Here is a 17,843-nt window from a genome sequence, read left to right on the forward strand (position 1 = left end):
GGGAAAAAAGGCCTAGAATCATGTTGGTAGACAAATAAGCAGATACGAGAATGTTCTCTGTGCTTGGTGAGTCGTATCAGTCAGTTCCGATTCACCCGATAACTCTTTGTTGATTGACGTCAGGTCAATGCGCTGAGCAATTAAACTTGTTGTTTCAGCACACTCAAACGGATACTCTCACTGACCACAGAAAGGCTTGGATGATAATTTCTGGGGAGAATAACAGGTTACAGAGGAGCGAAAACCCTTCTCGTTTGATCATCCCCTATCAATCAGTCAATCAATCGCCGATGGGATTAAGGATATGTCATCGTCTTGCTGTGCTGCAGTATCCGGAGCTTCTCCACCGAAACTCCAATCATGGGCTCCGTGCAGACCCAGACCCAGAAACATCCGGGGGCGGGTAATTTGCAGTGTCTAAATCTTAGTCTGCACAGGAGACGAGAGAAAATATCGACAGCGATTTTAGCGCCTTGTCACTGATGTCACTGTCCTCTTCGCATTACTCAAACGGGCATCACCCATTGACGTACATGCTACTTTGACGGGTACGTAGAGCAACGCCCAGACGGTAAACGGCAGCTTGTCTCGCTTTGCGAGGGTGAGGCCAACAAGCCTGGGACCTGAAGTGTCTGACGGCAATAACACCTTGGCTGTCCGGGGGTATATGTGGCGTACATTGAACTGTTTCTACTGATCACTTGCTACATGGTACAGAGTACAGTCCTTGTGGCTGTTGAACAATACTGTTTAGTGTATTCAATTGCTGAGACATTTCTGTGCATCAGACAAACATGAGATATGACGCAAATCTCAACACTCAGACCTAAGTCGATCTGATGCGATTAATGCGATGCATGTGAGGCTCTACTAACTGACGGTATGTCCGTCTATCCGCCACAACCAAACTAACCTAAACTACCGGGCACGTTACTTCAGCATCACGATCACGGCTCCGTTCTAGGGCTGCTAGTGTATTGCAGCATCCCGCGGAGTGTGTATTAAGCAACCCGTGGAATTGGGTACCCAGACATGCACGGGAGAGTTACATCCTCCACGAGATGCCGAATCACCTGTCAGCCTAGCGGAATTTATGTGTAGGGCCGAGGCCGAATAGAGGGTTGCGGATTGAGTAAGCTGTCGGGATTTGACAAAGACTGACCACATTTTCTTTTCGCTTGTAAGCAGATCCTGTTGATGTCTCATTCCGGGGCGCCGAAAATGCCGTGAGTGCGAGAATACTACGGATTATAGTTTTGGGTTTGGAGTCATATAAACTGCCTTGCTGTTCTCTTTCTATTCGATCATGCTTCTCAAGTGTTTAGGGCATAAACATAAATAACAAGAAACTATTCTGCTGCGCCTGATTCATCTTTTCTCATCCTCTTAAACCAACTACAAGCCACAGTGCGTACCTGATACACACTTGTACCTCTCATCGTCACAGCCACGATCATCGAGACCAGTCCCTGACTCTGAATCTCCCAAAAGAGAACTCAACAACCGAAAACAGCCCGCCCGATCGTCATCGACTGCAAGCAGGGGTTACTTCAATAGCGGAAACATTACGGAGAGCCAGAATCAAGACAGGCATATCCAAGATTTCAAAGTGTGGCTGACCCACCGTGCCACACCCTCCATCATCATTGCATATTGTACGCTGGGCACTAATTCGATTCGGTATGACGGGCATCCTGGCTCCCGTCGCATCAGCTTTTGGCATGCCGCTACCGTCCAAATATCATCAAAAAGGTCTTGCAACCACCACCAAAAATTCGCCCACCTCTTCTCCTTCTACTCCTACTTCTTCTACTACACCTAGATTCCCATCACCTTTAATCACATCATTTACTGCAGCCCCGGCTACAGCATCACGCCCACTTTCGACAATCTCTATAGATTCGGTCCTTTCAGAACCCACTACTACTCTGACATCATCGTCCTTTTACACTACTCAAATGGCGAGCCCGGACACCACCCGCCGGCCTGCCTCGGTCAACATGAGTCCGGCCCCGATCAGTGTTGATACAAGGCCCTCGGCTGCCATTCTGAGTTCAGCCTTTTCTTCACCTCGTTCCGTCTCACCATCCAGAACTATCCGCGAAACTATGAACGATAGCGGCGTCGAACTTCCCCACAGAGAATCGGCTCGATCCAGCATGGATGGCACAACAGCCACTACCAATGCTATTGTCCCCAGCAGCCGAACTTCTCTCGACAGCGGCCGAACTAGCATGAGCTCCGACTGGCCAGTTCACCCTGGCGAGATCAACACAATTGCCCAGCTCGATACTCTACCCTTTGGCACCGAAGTCACATTCCGAGCCCGTATCGAGACGCAGCGACCCATCTCCAAAGTCCTCGACTTCCTCCTCCTCCGTGACCAAACACACTCCGTTCAAGGTGTTCTCGCCCGTGATGCCGGTAATGCCGACTTTATCTCTTGGGTCCGCAAGATCAACTCTGAGTCTCTGGTCCAGATCACTGGTACCCTGAAGCAGCCTCCTGAGCCTATTCGATCTGCCACACATTCTGGAGTTGAGGTTGCCGTCGACTCTGTCCACCTCGTCAACCTTGCCCAGAACCTTCCTTTCAGCAACTACAAGCCCCCGGAGACTCTGCGCAACCGCATGAACGCCAGAATTCTCGATCTTCGACACCCCTCGAACCAAGCCCTCTTCCGTGTGCGTGCAATGGTTACGCGAGTCTTCCGAAACACCCTTGAGGAACATGGCTTCGTTGAGATCAACACCCCCAAGTTGCAGCCTGCTGCCACAGAGAGTGGTGCCGCTGTCTTCCCCGTGAACTACTTTGGTCGCCGGGCTTTCCTTGCCCAGAGTCCCCAACTCGCCAAGCAGGAGGCCATTTCTGCCGACTTTGGCCGTGTCTTTGAGGTCGGCCCTGTCTTCCGTGCCGAAAACTCCAACACCCACCGTCACTTGACTGAGTACACTGGTCTCGATCTGGAGATGGCCATTGATACCGACTACCACGAGGTCATCTCTTTCATTGACATCTTCCTCAAGGAAGTTTTCAGAACCGTTTATGCTTCCCGAGAGCTCGAGGTCATTCGTAAGCGATGGCCCAGCAAGGAGTTCAAGTGGCTCGAGGAGACCCTTGTCCTCCCTTTTAGCGAGGGTCTTCAGATGCTCCGTGACGACGGACGCGAAGTCGAAGTGGAGGATCTGTCTACTCCTGATGAGATGCGACTTGGCGAGCTCGTTCGTCAAAAGTACGACACCGATTACTATGTTCTCGACAAATTCCCCGCAAATGCCCGTCCGTTCTATACTGCCAAGGACCCCGAGGACCCTACGTGGACTCGATCTTTCGATATCTTCATCCGCGGCCAGGAGATCTGCTCCGGTGGCCAGCGTATCCACAACGTCGACGAGCTCCGAGCCAACATGGCTGAAGCCGGTATGGCCGAGGATGGTATGGAGGACTACCTCACTGCCTTTGAGTTGGGTGCTCCTCCTCACGCTGGTGCTGGTCTTGGTCTTGAACGTATCGTCGCTTGGATGCTTGAGCTTGGTGATGTTCGATACGCCTCTCTCTTCCACCGCGATCCCAAGTCTCTCCCCACCAAGGCCCCTGGCCTGCCTCACCCCGAGGCTGACACCACCAAGCCTCACCACGCCGACTCTCCCCCGCCTCTGGAGAAGCTCATTGCCAACTATGGTGATGCCACAAACACATCTTGGCTCGACGAGCGCTTCCAGATCTGGCGACATGAGACCGGTGCTGCCATCGGCTGGGTTCAACGTGAAAAGTTTGCCATGATCACTGGTGATCCTCTCTGCGACCGCAACCAGTACCCCCAGGTCATCAAAGCCTTTATCCACCACATTACTGTTGACCTGCACTTGACGCCGTTCTGGATGCTTGTCTCTTTCGAAGTCCAGAAGATCCTTGCTTCTGAGCTCCGCTGGCGAAGCTTGACTTGTACCGAGGAGCAGCGTGTCGATGCCGACAAGCACAACAGTGCTCAAATCGAGGGCTTGGCTGCCAAGTCTCGTCGTGTGGAGCGCGAAGGAGTCAAGATCCACGAGGTCAAGGCCGATGAAGACTTCATCGCTCGCGCTAACCCCGCCATCGAAGAGTGGAAGAACAACCGTAAGGGCAAGCAAGTGCATCTTACTGAGGTTCGTCCTTGGATCGACCAGGAGCACCGACGCTACTTTGCAGCCGAGAAGGACGGTAAGGTCATGTCTATGGTCGTTTTGGCCAAGCTTGCTCCTCGCCACGGCTGGCAAGTGAAGTGGGCTCTCGACTTCCCCGGCGCCGTCAACGGTGCCATCGAGGTCCTGGTCAGCTTTGCCTTATCCAACGTCACTGGAAAGGTCACCTTCGGTGCAGGTGTCTCAGAGAAGCTCACAGCCGGTGAGCACGTTGGCGGACTTCGCGCTAAGTTCCTCAGCGCCACCTATCGATCTATCATCGACAGTCTCGGCCTCCGCCGCAAAGCTTCATTCCGATCCAAGTTCGGCGCCCTGGGGGAGGAGATTTACATCTGCTATCCTAAGAAGGGTGTTGGTCTTCGTGACTTGCAAAACGTCATCAAGTTCTTCACCGACTAAACGAATACTCAACACGAAAAAACAAACAAAAAATATATAACAGCATGATCGTGCTACCAAGCGAAACATTAGCGAGGGAAGAAAGGGGTTCTTTGCGTTTCTTAAGATACCATCATACGATACCATACAGAAGATTGGACCCATGGGGCGGGGGGTGTTCAATGATGAATGACGAGGACGGCCTTTGCGTTGGAGGAACTTTTTAATGAAGCTTTGTTTTGGATGGGGGTGCGGTGTCGATTTCTTTTGTACTGGTTTGCAACATGTTTATTGTTTAACAATTCCCCCTTTAGATACCAAACCTGGATGAAAATCACTCTAGACGGATTATCTTCAGCAGGCTGAGCCAGCTGATGTGAACCAATATTACTAGCTACAGAATTCATATGTTTAAAGCAATTGGGCCATGGACTGTGAAATACCCGTCTTGTTGGGTGGGTTAGACTAAATTAAAATAGGGACAAAAAGAAGACCAGACGAAAATCCTGATAAGCTTTGTAGTCCATGTATACACTAAAATTGGTCTAATATTTTGATTATTCACTAAATCAGTACGGGTCTTTAGTTGACCTAGTCTACCTGCTTGTGTAGTTCCTCGGCGATGGGTCCCACTGGGACGATCACATTCAGACAGTATAGTTGAAAGCCAACGAGGAATTTTTATAACCACTACAGATGCTATGACAGAGACACTCGAGGAAAGCCACTTCAATTCAAACACTGACCAGCTTCTTAACCTCCAGATTCCAAGGCAATACACCTCTCCTGTCAAGGCTCGAGAATCCACGGGAGTATGTGTCTCCAAGCAAGTATTACTCTATCCTTGGTAGTATATGTCACTAACCAAAGGAAGAATGTGACTCTATACTTGGTAGTATATATATCTCCTGGATGTGTCTCTCGAGCCATGTGGAGTATGTGTCAAGTCTGGAGAATGTTGGTGAAGCGGCAGGAAAGTAGAACAAAGGCGGCATTTCCATGAATACAAAGAGGTGTCGATGTCGAAAGGAAAAGAACACAGAAAAGAAAACAGGAATAAGCGTTTGCATACCTCGCAGTGACGCATAACAGGCGCAAAAGAAAAGAAAACAAGAAACACTATAGCTTGCAAATAAAGAAAGGAAAAAGAGAAGGGCAAATACCCCACAGAACAAACGAAGACGACCTTCAACAGCCCTAATCCCGTCTCATGCCACCTTCCTTGAACACCTCAGAGGGCCACGTTGACTATCAAGTGATTAGTATGACGACATATCAATCCGGAAGAATAAAGCTTACCCCTTGGTTCCTCACGATGTCCTGACAGCGCGGGTAATTCCAATCGTATCGCCAGAGCAGCTGCTCTGCAAAGGCCGGGGTGAGACAGATCAGTCTGGGATAGCTGTTGTTAGACTGGGTCAGCAGATTCAGTGGCCTGTACCTAAATCAAACTATTCAAGACTCAGCAAGGAATAGGCCAGTCTCAAGAAAATCGATTTCTACCTCATTAAATAAATGGTTCTCTGCACATTGGACCAACATCCAACTGGACGTGTTGGTTCTAAGGTTTCAAGCTCCTGCAGGCGTTCATGGAGGAGGCTCAAGCCTGACCAGTAGCCTTTGCCATTTTGCCGCCGCTGGAGATGACAAAAACCCCACACCAAGTACCACATAATGTTATTTAGGTAACATGAACAAGATGGTTGGTAGTGGTAAAGCTGACCTTGTAAGTCTTAGGATAAAACAATACGTAGTCTAAGAAGCTTAGTCTAAAATAGCATAAGCTGGCCTACTCATTTCGTCACTTATGCTTCCAGTGATTAACGTTTCTGATACCCAGAGGATAACACAGCCAGAAGCACTGGCTGAGTTACTTATTTTTTATTCACACGACGATCACCATGTGCCGCCGAGCTGCATGACGGGAAACAACCCTGAAGTATAAGCTGAAATTAGTAACTATACCGGGATGTTGTGACCAACATGCAGAACAGTCGTCGCACTAGTCGAGAGTGTCAAGAGAGGCCTCAGCCAGCTTTCCAACGGGTTGGCGTTCTTTAAAGACGCCTGCGCTCTTGACATGTCTCTTGCCCATATAATTTTCAATTAAATCGTACACTGGCAAGCTATTACTTGTTTATAAAATCACATTCACATAAACCACGAGCGCAATAGCTCTCATTTACCAACCATGGCGAGCGTACAGGAGGCGGAGCAGATCGTGCGACGCCTGACTAGAAAGTATGGGTTTCTCAACGAAGAAATGATGGACGATATTGAACAATTTAATGCCGCATATCGTCGGGAGATTGACGAGAACTGGTTGGCGATGGAAAGTGCTTTATCCCACTCTGTCAAGATGTGAGTCGCCAAGCCAAGGTTATGATTTTACTTACTAAACTCCTTGCTTTGTAGATTGGCAAAACAAATTTACGGTAGCGGTGCTCGATTTGTCTTTGAACTTCTCCAGAATGCGGAGGATAACATGTTCAACAAGGCTCGCGCATCAAACGCACTACCTTTCATCTCTTTCAAGATATATCCCGACAAAATCGTTGTCGAATGCAATGAAGATGGCTTCACTGAGCCGGACCTGGACGCTATTTGCGCTGTCGGGAAAAGTAACAAGTTAGCTTCCCACGGATATATCGGTGCCAAAGGTATTGGCTTCAAATCCGTCTTCATCGTCGCGTCTAGGGTTCATATCCAGTCTGGTAATTTCTCGTTTGAGTTCCGACACAACAAGACAGACCCAGGTATAGGCATGGTCAGACCTATCTGGGTAAAACCAACTGAGACCATCCCTAGCCCTCTGACCCGCATGACGCTGTACATCCATGATCAAGGAGACCCGGATGAAATTCGACATCTGAAGAGGATCATCTCCATGCAATTCGATGACCTACAGGAAACCTGCTTGCTCTTCCTGCACAAACTTGGACAGATTGGTCTGGAGTTCTATGACGAGAATGGCGAACTCGAACGATCGAGATGCTTCCGCAAGTACAATGTCGACAAGTATCGCGTGTCTCTGGAAACTACCTCTGATTCTCATGGAAACCGGACTACTCGAAATCAAATCTATCACATCACAAGACAAACAGCGACCAACTTGGCCCCAAGCGACAACCGTGAGCTTTCGAATACTGACGAAGGCAAGAGAGCCGAAGTCGTCTTGGCTTTCCCAATCACTGAAGATTCCAAGCCACTTGTTACTCAGAGAAATCAAGACCTCTTTGCATTTTTACCTCTCAGGAGGTCCGAGTACAAGGTTTGTTCCGTCCGTCGTCACATAGTACATATAACTTATCCCATCCTAGTTTTTGATTCACTCCGATTTTGATACGAATGCAAATCGGCAGGATATTGTCACAACATCACGGCGAAATCTTGACCTTCGTGGTTGTATTGCAACCGCGTTCTACCAAGCTGTTCTGCAGTTCTGCGAGCATCCTACACTCTGCTACACTTGGCCAATATTCCTCCCATCTCCCAACACCAGTAACGATGCGTTCTGGTCTGGCCTAGATCACGCTATAGAAGACTTGGTAAAGAATAAGCCAGTTCTAAGATCACGTACCCGAATCGATTTACGCCTCATACGAGACGTTGTGATACTTACCGGTAATGCAAGGGATGCAGAAGGACATCCTTTATTCGACGACCCAGTTAGGGATCTATACCTATCGCCTAGCTATTCCAGAAATGCGATAGATATTTTGAAAGGCTACGGCCTAAAGCTACTATCCTTTACAACAGTGCTCGATTTGCTAGAAACCGATATCCGAGGCCCTGACTCCAAGTTTCACGGAAGAGATACAGACGATGAATGGCATTCAGCTGTGGCACGTCTTCTTTATTTAGCATTTAACAAAACTACATTTGGGCCACGAAGGCTAAGTTCTTTGCCTTTGCTGCCTCTAAGGTCTGGAACGTGGATATCGGCGGCATCAGGACTGGTATATTTCCCAACGACGGGGAATGGTAACATCCCTCAGTCCTTGGACTTGAATGTTATTACCATGTTTGCATTCAGGAACTCGGATCGTCATATTTTATTCCAAGAGCTAGGAGTCCGCCAAGCCACGGCTGACGAAGTGAAAGCATCGATCTTTAGGTCCTACAACTTGGGGTCCTTATCTTTCGACAACCTGAACGAGTATTTGAGATTTTTCTATCTAACGCACCAGACCGGAAAGCACAGACGGGAAGAATATGCGAAAGTAGAAATTGTTACTGATGCTTGGGAACTACAATTTCCGCATCAACAGGATGTATATCTTCCTGGAACACATCATCCGCATAGTCCTACAAGCCTTTTGGCCGCCGGAGGCGCTTTGCCAGGTTTGTCTGTGAGTTTCATACACTCGAAGCACCTGAGTGACGCTCCAGACACGCCAAACTCATCAAACCCAAGCTGGGAGAAGTGGCTCTGTGATTTCATCGGGATACGTGAGAGACTAAGGCTCGTGTCACGAGATGGACGCAATTTATCTGACACGTTTCTCTACATCCATGAGCACCGCCCGGAGAAACTCTTGAGCCTATTTGAGCATCTCTGGCTATATGAGAAATCAAACCTGATGCGAAATCAAACTCTTCGATCAAAGATTGAGGATCTAGCTGCCCAGAGCCTCTGTGGAGTGGATTTTTCACTCAAACTCAAGGAAACATGGCTTCCCACCAAAGCTTTAAGAGAGCTAGTCGACCGCTACATGGATCATCGTGAACATTTTCCCTTTCTCGATCTCGACGAATCAGGTACGACCGAACTCGGCAAAAAATGGAATTTTCTGAGCGACTATTTCTCAGTCCGCAAAGATGACACTGTGGATTTTCTATTAGAAATTCTTCGATGCATTGAGCGGTCATGCTCGGACTCCCTTACCGATAGTCAAATACATAAGGTGTTTGACTTGTATGTGGCCATCTATGCCAAACTTGCGGTGACCAGCATTGGGTCAGACGCAAGACGCAAGATTACGTTAGTATCACATATGTCGAAGTGGCAACTCATGACTGATCGTGATTAGTGATTTCTTTGAAGATGGCGGCATCGTTGTCCCCTACGAGAGAGACCCTACGTGGGCGATGTCCTCGGCATGTCTATGGGTTGCACCACCAGATATGATCGCGTCCTACTCTCTGAGGGACCTTTACGTGGAGAGAGCGAATGCCGGGAGTTTCAGGAACATCGAAGATCTATTCAAAGAAACACTGCAAATCCGGGATGCGTCGTTGAATGACCTGGTAACTGAGCTGACCACACTAGAGGAAAACGATTGTGAGGACATATCTCGCTTGCAGGCAATCTACGATTACTTAAATCAGACAAACATACCCTTGCCGGATTTGAAGTACGTCCAGAGCCCCATGCTTCCAGGATGGAAAAAGGCGTTTCTTACATGAGGCTGATACGATAACAGAGCTGCATTTGAGGCATCCCCCCTCATATATTGTGAAACGCGACATGGCAAGTCAGGTTGGTACAAAACCTCTGACTGCTTGTGGTCTAGTGAAACAACCATCCGTGGGAAAGCCATCTTGGATGAATGCTGGGAAGCTTATGAGAGCTTTTTTGTTGGCAAACTAGGTGTGAGGTTTCTCACCCTACAGATGGTCTATGATGAACTGCGGCAATCATCCGGGAACAATATAGAAGAGACCAAAGGGGCTATTTTGTCACTCAATGGTCTCCTACAAACAGAAACGACACGCTTAGATCCGGAGCCAATTCGACAAGCCAAAGTCTTTCCAGTGAGGTACCCAACCGGCACTATCGTTTTGAGCTCTGTGAGTGTAGACTTTGCCATTGGGGATCGGGAAAAGTTGAATACGATGTTTCGTGACAAGATTACTCTCTTGGACTTTGACATGGAAGAAATTCGTCGCCTTGGACCGTTGATCGAATGGCTGAAACTCCAAGATCGATACTTGTCAAACTCTGTCGAAGAGGATAGTTTCATCGTCGGCGATTTAAAAAACCCAATCTCAACACCGAATCGCGACCTCAAGCGCAAAGCTTATCATATTACTCGGTATGTACTGATATAGGGTGTATTTCTTTCTTGTTGATCTTTCAGATACTAATCGCTATTTATCGTGTAGTGTCGCGGCTACCTTCAATAGCCCTCGATTCGAGGACGACCCGATTGGTCTCTATGAGCAGCTTCGCACAATGAAAATTGTCGAGGTTGACAGAATATCATCTGTGTTGAAGATCTTCCAAAACAAACAGCCATTCGAGGTTCATGTAGCAACCGCCAACGAGCATATCGATGATTCGACGGGGGGGCTCACGATTTATGTCCCGAAAGATCGTAGAGCGCAAGAGCTCTGTTTCGGTTCAGTCCTTCCCAGGAAACTCGGCGCATGGCTGATGCGACGATCAAAGAGCCTCATCGATGGACCAATCGAAACGGAAGCAGTCAAGGCGTTGACTGCAATCTTTGCAACCGAGAGATTCGTCCTTGATGATGTCCTCGACGACCAGGGGATCTTACAGGTATCATTCGAAGATGAGGATGGAGAAAGTTACAGTAGCGAGACAGAAGAGCATCAAGAAGAAGAGCAAGAGGAGGAAAGCCAACAGCAGGGATCATCCGACAGTGAACTTGAGACTGACGATACCCTCTCTGAACAACTAACACCCAGTCATTCTTCGACAAATGCTGGTACATTGCCAGATGCTGAATTATCTGAAATCATGCGAGAAGAAGGCCTCCATGAAACATTAACCGAGGTGATCTCCCAACGGAGTCAGATGTCATCTCAGCCTCTATCAGGAAGGGTGCATCACTCCCCTCAAGCAGCTGTGTCTCCGAGCTCATCACAATCATTACACCACCCAAGCGACCAAACGCGTCCAAACTTACCGCCAGCCATGACCTCACTGTCTGGGCAATACTATTCTGAAGACGCTAGATATCGCGTAATCTTGGATAGAGTTATCGAAAAAGCGCAGAGTGCGGTATTACCATCGAGCGGGTCATTTGACATGAGCGATTTGCGGAATGCCCTACCCAATGATGATACAAATGCATATGAGAGTTTCGACGGGCTGGACCTCGTGAGTCGGTTCCGTTCAACTAGTCAGTTGGAACGTGACAAGAAGATTGGGGCTGCAGGCGAGTTATATGTGAGCGATCCCACCTGTACGCCTCAGTATTCCGAGGCTAACTGAAGTTTGTGTATAGGTATTCGAGCTTCTATCATGTCTCAACATGCCAAATTGGGACCGCACGAATTGGCAAAGCACGATCAGATCTTATGTGACCATCCACCCTGACTACAGAGATCTACAGGCCTGGAGAGGACACGAAACTGCGGACCTGGTCTACTTCGATGATGAAGGGCACTTGACAAATACGCTCATCGGTTGTGGCTACCTTGACCACGATGAGTGGCATGGGGAGCGACCTAAATATTACATCGAAGTCAAGACTACGACTGGGCCATATAGCACCGCATTCTATATGAGTGGCAAGCAGTACAAGCTTGTAAGTACAGTCAGAATCGCTGGTCTGATCATAAGCTGACTTTAACATAGATGCAACGGGTTCATCAGAGCGATGACCATTCTGAGATCTATATGGTCTTCCGTGTATTCTGGCTTGATAGTGACGATATCTCCCTTTGCCTTTACATTGATCCAGAGCAATTGAGGCAAGATGAGAGTCTCCTTTTCAAGGGACAGGCGTGGGCTGTTACCCCAGGACCCAGCATGGGTTAGTTTAAATTTAACGCTGGATGACGTTGTACCAATAGGTATGACAGTCAGTCGAAGGAGGAAGCGAGATCATCTGTAGGAAGAATGAGCGGTGATTGTAAAGTGCAGATGATGATAGAATTATCTTTGTAGTTTTTGGTAAATTGACGATCAAGCTATTGTTATAGTGTAGGGGGGCCGTGAAGTGAAAAAAAAAGACTCTATAGTAGCTGGAATCTCTGTATAGGGGCGCCTCTCTCTCTCAATGATGCTTCTGACATCCTTGGGTCTTTCACCGATAGGTCCCTATGTCCATCTCTGCCCCAGAAAGGCCTACCATCATCAAGTACAACCTCTTCAAATCCATCACAGAAAGGTACACCATCCAATCGAGGGTCTGTATAACGGATGGAGTGTCCTTCTTTCACGAAACCATGTAGAAGAAACTCGCGATGCCATAACCTTTCCCATCCGTCGAAGTCATTGCCGAGAAAGGCTTCAGCTGCTGAGAAGTCGGGATGATAAGCTGAACCAATGACAAGATACGAGTTATCTCTGGCTTGACGCCGTAGAACAATCGACGTGGATAGGCCGAGAAGTACAGCGATTGTGTCTCCTTTCTGAGCCTCCATCGGAACACGAATAAACGTTCCACGGCATGTTTTTACATAGCCATATACCGACCCTCCAACGGGCAAGCTCCGTAAATACACATCATCTTTCTCCCATGGTTCCTGCACATTGTCCTTCTCATAACCATATTCGCCGTTTATCCATTGTCGTATCTTTCTTCTCCAATCGCTTAGACTATGGAGAGAATACACTCCAGGAAGGTGTAGCTTTTGTGTGCTATAGTCCCTAACCTGTCCGTAGGTGAGGACCATTATCAATTGATCTAGAATTGGGTCATCTTGGAGTGATTCTTCGGACACCAAAGACAGGAATGTATCAACGATCCTCTGCCGGAATTCGCCAAGAGGCTCAACTAATTCTTTAGGGCGAAGAGGACAAGGCTCATCGTAAATCTCATCACATGCTATTCCAGCCACTTTCAATACATGTGGCTCGATTAGATCTACTGCAGGTGACGAATTACCTCCCGCATTAGAATCCACAGTAAGATCTCCCCATGGCCTCTCCAAATCTGCCACCCAGCTTGGACTTGCAGCTGCGTTGCAGTATGTCAGGAAGTCGAGATCCTGCTGTCGTGTGATTTCATTCAGGCACACTGAAGTGAAGATCTGCTTCAAAGACTTGGTATAGTCTACCTCAATCGATTCAGCCACATCTGATTCGACAAGGCCTCGTAAAGAGTATATCCTGTCACGATCATCTGAGCATTCGAAGTATTTGGTGGCTGGGAGAGCTCCAAGCCAGTTGTCGCTTTTTTCCATATCTTCCGCACATGCTAACAATCTGTCCCCGACAACTTGTGCATGTTGGTTATATGCAGTAAGGTCATTGATTGCATGTGCTGGAGGGCTCGTAAGGAAACATATAACGCTGACTGCGTCGTGGAACTGCTTCCAGGTTATCCCTTCATGGCCAAGCATAACAGCACATGTTTGCTTGTTTGCCAGCACAACCTCTTGGTGAGTCCACAAACGTTTATGCCAGTCTAATGCCAGCATTTCCTCGATGGCCCGCCATTGTTTCACATCTAGTGGGAGACCATCTCTGGCAAGCCCTCCATTAGCATGCGCTGGGTCTTTGAATGTGAAAAACTGTCTGACGACACTATAGTCCATGGTAACCGATTCGACCAGTCCGGCGCATGAGCGCAATGTATGCATTGCCAAGGCACTCCATGGGGTTTTTGGGCCCAGCCATACTACTACACACGCAGCGTAGGAGTATATATGATGCATTTTCTGAACTTGGATGGAACGATCATTGAGGTTGTTTTGATCTATACAGATAGAATCACACCATAGCAATCGCTTTCTGTCAGGGCATCGCAGGGCTCTTAGCGCTGCGGCCAAGTTCCTTCCGATCTGTAACCGTCCTATGGAGTGATTCTGCAATGACTGCTCCATATATACATGATGCTCTTGCGACAATGCGATGGAATCAGGCCGAGACTGATCACCCCAGCAATACGATATGGCATCGAACTCCGGGATCGTTTGTTCGTTGGGCAGGAAGGTTCTATGCAAAATGGCACCTGTGAGAGGGTCTTCGGACACTCCAGGGTTTAGTTCAAGTAAACGGAGGTCCGAGGACAGCATGGGGAGATATTGGAAGGAATGCATCAGCAATTAACTATAACTTGGTGTCTGTATCTGTGAATGATTTCCCAAGGTCTTGGCGGCTGAATTAGAAATATGCCAGCAGCTACCAAGATAGCTTAGTCATTGAACCGCTTTGTTTGGGTAATTGCAAATCTGCATATAAACAACACATTTTCGTGCCAAGGGCTAATTCACAATAAATGAGATGAGCGGTATAGTCGCAGATAGCTCGGAGTCAGTTAGGTAGATAATAATTTTCCGGCAGAGTTAGGGTTTATGGCAATTTATTTCTGTCTGCCTTCCTCATTATCCTTTTACACGTAACGAAGGTCGATATAGGGTCGTCGCGGACCGTTAAACCTTAACCCCCACTCATGATTTTAGGCCAATAGGGTATCGCATTTCGTTTTACTCGTCTATCCACGACTTCAAGTACAACTGAAAAGTCAAAGAAAACAATGATATTCAATTCACAACAGCATAGAAAGCACAGAGTGTATCGCAATCCACACTATGAGGCATAGTTTCTAGCATCGTACAATCAGTGGTAAATCAGCCTAGAGTTAAAACTCTCAAGCCTTGCCGGAGATGCTAGCTGGTTACTGCATGAATTGCACAATGACCAGCCAGTAGTCAAAACGGATTTCATAATAGATAGTTGAATACTACAGTTAGCTGGTCTACCTCTGGACGTTGTTACTAGTGATATCTGAACGGAATACCTCAGCTTGCAAGCTGTGTGAGTGATGCACATTACCTATCATAGACTCAGCACAACCAACCTTGTTTATCCTTCCGAAACTAAAGAGATTGAGTGTTATTCTAGTCACACTAGTGACGTAGCAGAGCCTAGAACGATTGTATCGTCGCTCATCTCCCCACTTGGGTGGTGGGTAATGCCCACGAAGCGACAAAAACCTAGTAACCACAAGAACAAAAAGATTATCGACAACGGCAGGATTCGAACCTGCGCTCCCGAAGGAATATGCTTACTTGAATATTTTCGAGGCATACGCGATAACCACTCCGCCACGTTGCCTTTCTGTTGTTGTTGAAAATTGAAGTCTAGTTTGGTGATATACAGACACGACATGACGGTGGGAAGCCACCACGATCACATTCGTGTCAATCGCCTTCCCCCTAGCGCTGCTTGCTTTGATACGTAACTAAACTACCACACAGAGTTTATTATTTGCATTTGCAATGCCTGACCTGTAAACTCCAACCTCCAACACATATATGCCAATATCGAATTAAGCTCGTAGAGTTTGAGATAAGGTTATCAGCTATGGCCCAAGATTCATCGAGGAAGGAACGTGACCCACCTACAACGTCCTTCTTCATGATTTGCCGCCATGAACTGCTCAGTGTCATGTTGTTGGAATCGTGCGAAGCTTATTGGGGGAAACTCAATCATAATCAAACTATTAACGCTAAGGGTTTCAGCCTTTCAGCCGGACCCCAAATCGAGTTGGTTCTGGATGCAGCGAGCAGGGATGGATCCATGCTCGAAGGGCTGACCATCACTCTAGGACTTCGCAAATGGCTCAAATATATCCCAATTTCCAACAAGTTCATTTGGTCTCGGGTCATTCCATTTTTTACTCTTTGTTAATTGCAATTAGTCAAATAAATATGCATACCATCCTTTCAACACTCATCAGTCTAGGGTTCTCAATCTTGGCAGCTGCTTCCGACGAAGATGTCGTCTCATTCCCTGCTATCGGAGAAGTCGACATCGTATTTCCACGAGAAGATACATACGCAGCAGAAGCACCATTTCCTGTAATCTTTGGACTCCAAAACGCACCAGTCTTGACCACCTTTAGCGGTACTCTCAACTGGGAGCTCGACTGCGCTTACACGCTATTTGGCATCGGTCGGCTCTACTTGGACTTCCTCCCCGACACAGAACCATACTATTTTCTCAATACCAGCCAAGCCATTGCCGACGCTGACGAAGACCAATTCCAGTACTGGCGCGGCGAAGAGGACTCTTGCATTCTGAAGTGGGATTTTCGATGGACAACTATATGTGAGCCGCGGTCTGATGGTAGCGTTCTCTTGAAAAACAACCAATTCCAACGTTCGGGAAACGTCACATTCACTCTCCGTCCAGGCGCAAAGACAGCTAGGAAAGCCATTGCCGAGTATGAAGGGTGTGCCATTGGGGGAACGGCAATCAAGCTTGAAAAGAACCACACAGTTGGCTGCCCTATTCTTGCGCAGGATTCGTCGCCAAAACCAAAGCCTTGCGACCTTGACGTCAAAAAGGCCCGAAGCAGCCTTGCTGCAGCCGTTGTGAAGCCTACTACGAGCTTAACCGAGATCCCCAGCAAGACTGCGGACTCAGGTGTGAGGACCACGGGCACTGGAGCGGATAATGGTTCTAAGCCGACGAGTACTAGTGGAAAGGCAGGCGGAGGTGATGCCAGCGCCGATAGTGAAAATGTGGCAAGAGGTCACAGTGTCAGCGACAATGGTGGACTCTTTACTGTCTTTCTCGCTCTATCTGTTGGTATTATCTTTTCATTATGGTTGTAAGACACATGTGAATGTTCTTGTACTAGGGAGTATTGGAGCAGATGTTGGCTCTTGGCAGGGGTGTAGAGTTACAGATATGTTCGCAGAACAAATACAAAAAAATGCATGTCACAAATGTACATCAACCGTGCCATAAAGTGGTTATCTCAACACTCGTATGGAAAGAGTCAACCCTGCTGTTACTACATAAGAGGTACAAAGGGCTTATAGATTCAAGTTTAGATGAAACAAGTGTTGAAGTTAAGTAGTATTTAATATACAAATAATATGCTGCCTAGAGATCACTTAGGTATGGTGGTAACGGTTTATGTGACTGCAACAAACTGCAAGCAAATATTTCATATATACAAGAAATAAATACGGTCCCTTTCACTCATGTGCAAAAGACACAAGAAGCTGACAACAACCATCATACAAATTGCACATCTCTGAGATGGTCTGGCCTTTAGACAAACGATTTTCCTCATGAAAGAGAAAATTAGTGCCAGACTCTATACCCGGCAGTTATGTCACCAACTTAGTTGCCCTTGCAAGACTCTTCAGCAGCCTGCTGCTGGGGCTGGGGCTGAGAGCCAGGCTGCTGCTGACCATTACCCTGGTTCTGACCCTGACCGTTACCAGCATCAGGCTTAGCAGCACTGTCGCCATTAGTGGCGGCACCACCAGCGGAAGAAGCACCCTCGGAGACGGTCATGTGGGAAGATCCGCTGCTCAAGTAGCCCTCAGTGGCGAGGATCTGGTAGTCATGGGTACCAAGCTTCATGCCGTGCTGCTCCCAAGCCTTGAAGTGAGCACCAACAT

At 47.7% G+C, this 17,843-nt stretch overlaps 4 protein-coding genes and 1 non-coding gene across 5 annotated transcripts; 3 read left to right on the plus strand and 2 right to left on the minus strand.

Moving 5' to 3' along the window:
• Positions 1 to 1,221: 1,221 nt before the first annotated feature.
• Positions 1,222 to 4,580, plus strand: FGSG_01976 (uncharacterized protein; the record flags this gene model as incomplete). Its single annotated transcript, XM_011319536.1, has 4 exons — positions 1,222 to 1,226; positions 1,347 to 1,407; positions 1,448 to 1,655; positions 1,753 to 4,580. The coding sequence occupies 4 exons, from the start codon at positions 1,222 to 1,224 to the stop codon at positions 4,578 to 4,580; spliced, it is 3,102 nt and encodes a 1,033-aa protein (XP_011317838.1).
• A 2,170-nt stretch (positions 4,581 to 6,750) lies between these two features.
• FGSG_01977 (uncharacterized protein) lies at positions 6,751 to 12,291 on the plus strand (the record flags this gene model as incomplete). The annotated part of the gene is made up of 10 exons (XM_011319537.1): positions 6,751 to 6,920; positions 6,975 to 7,830; positions 7,880 to 9,320; positions 9,405 to 9,543; positions 9,593 to 9,916; positions 10,076 to 10,352; positions 10,413 to 10,597; positions 10,668 to 11,628; positions 11,756 to 12,058; positions 12,109 to 12,291. 10 exons carry the CDS (start codon positions 6,751 to 6,753, stop codon positions 12,289 to 12,291), a joined length of 4,839 nt encoding a protein of 1,612 aa, XP_011317839.1.
• A 147-nt stretch (positions 12,292 to 12,438) lies between these two features.
• On the minus strand, positions 12,439 to 14,015 carry FGSG_01978 (uncharacterized protein; the record flags this gene model as incomplete). The annotated part of the gene is made up of 2 exons (XM_011319538.1): positions 12,439 to 12,443; positions 12,605 to 14,015. 2 exons carry the CDS (start codon positions 14,013 to 14,015, stop codon positions 12,439 to 12,441), a joined length of 1,416 nt encoding a protein of 471 aa, XP_011317840.1.
• Positions 14,016 to 15,444: 1,429 nt separating this feature from the next.
• On the minus strand, positions 15,445 to 15,537 carry FGSG_20538. Its single transcript has one exon. It is a non-coding gene; the product is annotated as a tRNA-Ser (tRNA).
• A 249-nt stretch (positions 15,538 to 15,786) lies between these two features.
• On the plus strand, positions 15,787 to 17,042 carry FGSG_01979 (uncharacterized protein; the record flags this gene model as incomplete). Its single annotated transcript, XM_011319539.1, has 2 exons — positions 15,787 to 16,070; positions 16,163 to 17,042. 2 exons carry the CDS (start codon positions 15,787 to 15,789, stop codon positions 17,040 to 17,042), a joined length of 1,164 nt encoding a protein of 387 aa, XP_011317841.1.
• Positions 17,043 to 17,843: the final 801 nt, after the last annotated feature.

Source organism: Fusarium graminearum, chromosome 1 (genome assembly GCF_000240135.3).
Source record: "Fusarium graminearum PH-1 chromosome 1, whole genome shotgun sequence".
Classification (NCBI taxonomy): Eukaryota; Fungi; Ascomycota; class Sordariomycetes; order Hypocreales; family Nectriaceae; genus Fusarium; species Fusarium graminearum.